Source organism: Ixodes scapularis, unplaced genomic scaffold (genome assembly GCF_016920785.2).
Source record: "Ixodes scapularis isolate PalLabHiFi unplaced genomic scaffold, ASM1692078v2 PGA_scaffold3__209_contigs__length_174095766, whole genome shotgun sequence".
Lineage (NCBI taxonomy): Eukaryota > Metazoa > Arthropoda > Arachnida > Ixodida > Ixodidae > Ixodes > Ixodes scapularis.
The window spans coordinates 11,713,880-11,716,693 of NW_024609868.1; the positions used below are offsets into that span (position 1 = coordinate 11,713,880).

General features: G+C 41.3%; 1 protein-coding gene across 1 annotated transcript; it reads left to right on the plus strand.

The window, feature by feature from the left end:
* Positions 1 to 414: 414 nt before the first annotated feature.
* On the plus strand, positions 415 to 1,296 carry LOC121837102 (the record flags this gene model as incomplete). Its single annotated transcript, XM_042292558.1, has 1 exon — positions 415 to 1,296. A coding segment is annotated over one exon (882 nt), but the record flags the coding sequence as incomplete, so codon positions are not given.
* Positions 1,297 to 2,814: the final 1,518 nt, after the last annotated feature.

Genomic DNA, 2,814 nt, shown 5'->3' on the forward strand with positions numbered 1-2,814 from the left:
TGCTTGCTTGCAATTTTTAATGATATGACTTGTATTGATAAAAGCAGCTAAATAAAATTACCTAACTACATTTCAAATCACGTAAATCATACCAGAAAAATAAAGGAAATTTCATGTGGCATCGTCAAGATGACGCTTCTAAACCACTTCGTGTTCATTGCACAGATGCTGCTTCTGCCGCTGCACCGGGATATGGGCGTCTCCGAGCACTATCAAGCGGCTGATCATCGCGGCGGCTTCGCCGTTCCAACCGATAACGCGGAGCGAAGTGTGACGGATCTGGACAACTTTTTCCTGTGGAACTTCAACGGACATTTGGATTTTCCACGGCCCATATTGACAGTGACAGCAGCTATTCTAGCGCCGCTCGGCACTATAAAAGACTGGCTGGAACCTGCACTTCTTCGTGGGCACGGTGGCATCGTCAAGATGACGCTTCTAAACCACTTCGTGTTCATTGCACAGGCAGGGAAACAATATCCTTGTTGCCTCCGCAGTAACAATATTTGTCTCTTCCTGCTACCGTGCCCACGGAGCTGTTTGAGTGTGCTGTGTGAATTTGGAATGTTGCCGAAAAACCTACTTTTGTTTTGTGGTGATGTAGAAGTAAATCCCGGGCCTACTCTAGAAACAATATTGCAAAAACTAGATATCATCTCCGCTGACGTCAGGGAAGTCAAATTGAGCCAAGCGGAAACAAAACCCAGACTAGAGACCATAGAGTTGCAAATTAAAAGCCTTGAAGGTCTGAGGTCAGCTGTGAACCAAAACCAAGACAGGACAAAACAACTCGAATCTACTGTTGCATCACTCGTGTATAAGATTGATGACTTGGAAAATCGCAGTAGAAGAAATAATCTAATTATTTTCGGTCTTTCTGAGCTGCCAAACAAAGACAGCAGAAAACTCGAAGAGCGAGTAACAAAGGAGGTCCTTGAGGACAAACTGTCCGTAAAAACCAATGGAATTGAACACATACATCGGCTGGGAAAACCGACTGAAGGTAAAACTCGTCCAGTGATTCTCAAACTACTTGACTTCAGAGACAAGATGAAAATTCTACGTAACTGTAATAGGTTAAAGAATGAGCCATTAACAATCAGCGAGGACTACTCGAAACGAGTTCAGGGAATCAGAAAAAAACTGCTCGAAAGCTCGAAATCGAATAAGCTTGCCGGTGAAAAGGTCACTTTGATGTACGACAAAGTTAAAATAAACGGAAAAGTGTATACTTGGGACGACGTCAAAAACGACAAGAGTTTGATAGCTGATGTTGCACAGGCTTCAAGTCCATGACTAAAGCCTAGCCGTATCAATAATGATTACGAATTTCGCCTACTCAACTTAAACGCGAGGAGTATCGTGAATAAAACTGATAAACTTGAAACAGCTATTCTGAATACCGAACCTGATATTGTTGTAATCACCGAAACGTGGCTGTCAGACAGAATACAAGATAGCGAAATCACGCCTCCCAACTACACAATCTTGCGCAAAGATAGGGGATCACGTGGCGGCGGAGTTGCGATTCTTGCTCGAAACGGGATTTTATGTACATTGCTGCCCGATTCCCAGGGAATTGAGTGCTTATGGTGTAAAATCAGCTATGAGAACAGTTGCTGCTTCATTGCTGTGGCCTACAGGCCCCCAAACACAGCCCCAGAGTTCTTTTGTAATATGTATGATTATATGCGTAAGAATCTTAACATGAGCAGTAAGATCATAATAGCAGGTGACTTTAATTTACCTCTAGTTGATTGGTCCTTTTCTAAACCCCAGAAATTATCCCATGGTGTTGATATTCTTTCAGAACTATGTTTTCATTATAACCTAACTCAAATTGTTACCGAAAACACTCGTATTCAAGGCTCGACACAAACAGTGCTTGATTTGGTTTTTGTTAGTGATCATTTTCTGAGCCACGAGTACAATATCGACGTCTTAGATGGTATATCTGACCACGAAATGGTTTTGTGCTCTTTTAAAATGAACTCTGTAGTTTCTGCTGCGCCGCAAGTTTCTACAGTACTGGACTATAGCAATGCAGACGATGTTGGCGTACTCTATTACTTTGATATGCATTTTGATACCTTCCAATTGCTCTTCTCCAACGCTCTTACCACTACCGATACCCTTTGGAACGAATTTAAAGTAGCCATTCAGTTCTGCATTTCAGGCTTTATCCCAACTAAGACGAAAAGAATTGACAGAAAAAACCCTTGGATAACGCGGGAAATTATTCACGTGAAACGTAAAATAAACAGGCTGCGCAAATGTGCAGAGAAAACTAAAACACCTCTTAATAAAGATAAGTTCGCACAGCTGAATACAGAACTTGGCCTCAAAGTTAGATCAGCTAAGCATTCATTTTTCAATGTGACACTTCAGTCGTTTATTAAGTCGTCACCTCGTAAATTCTCGAGTCACGTTAACCCTAAAACTAAGTCACACCTAGAATCACTGTCAAATGATAAAACCAATCTAGCGAAGATGTTCAACGAGTACTTTCTTTCTGTATTTACTATGGATAATGATAATATACCTTCTTTTGTCTCTTGTTCAGCTCTGCCCACATTGGACGATGTAGTAGTTACCGAACAAGGTGTCTTGCAGCTCTTACTTAACCTCAATAGTAAAAAGAGTGCTGGCCCTGACAATCTACCCAATGAATTTTTAAAAAGGTACGCGGAATGGATAGCAAAGTATCTTGTACTCATCTTTAGACACTCCCTCAACACAGGGGAAATTCCTGAGGACTGGAAATTGGCTAAAGTAATCCCCATATATAAATCTGAAACAAAAAGGAGTTTACTA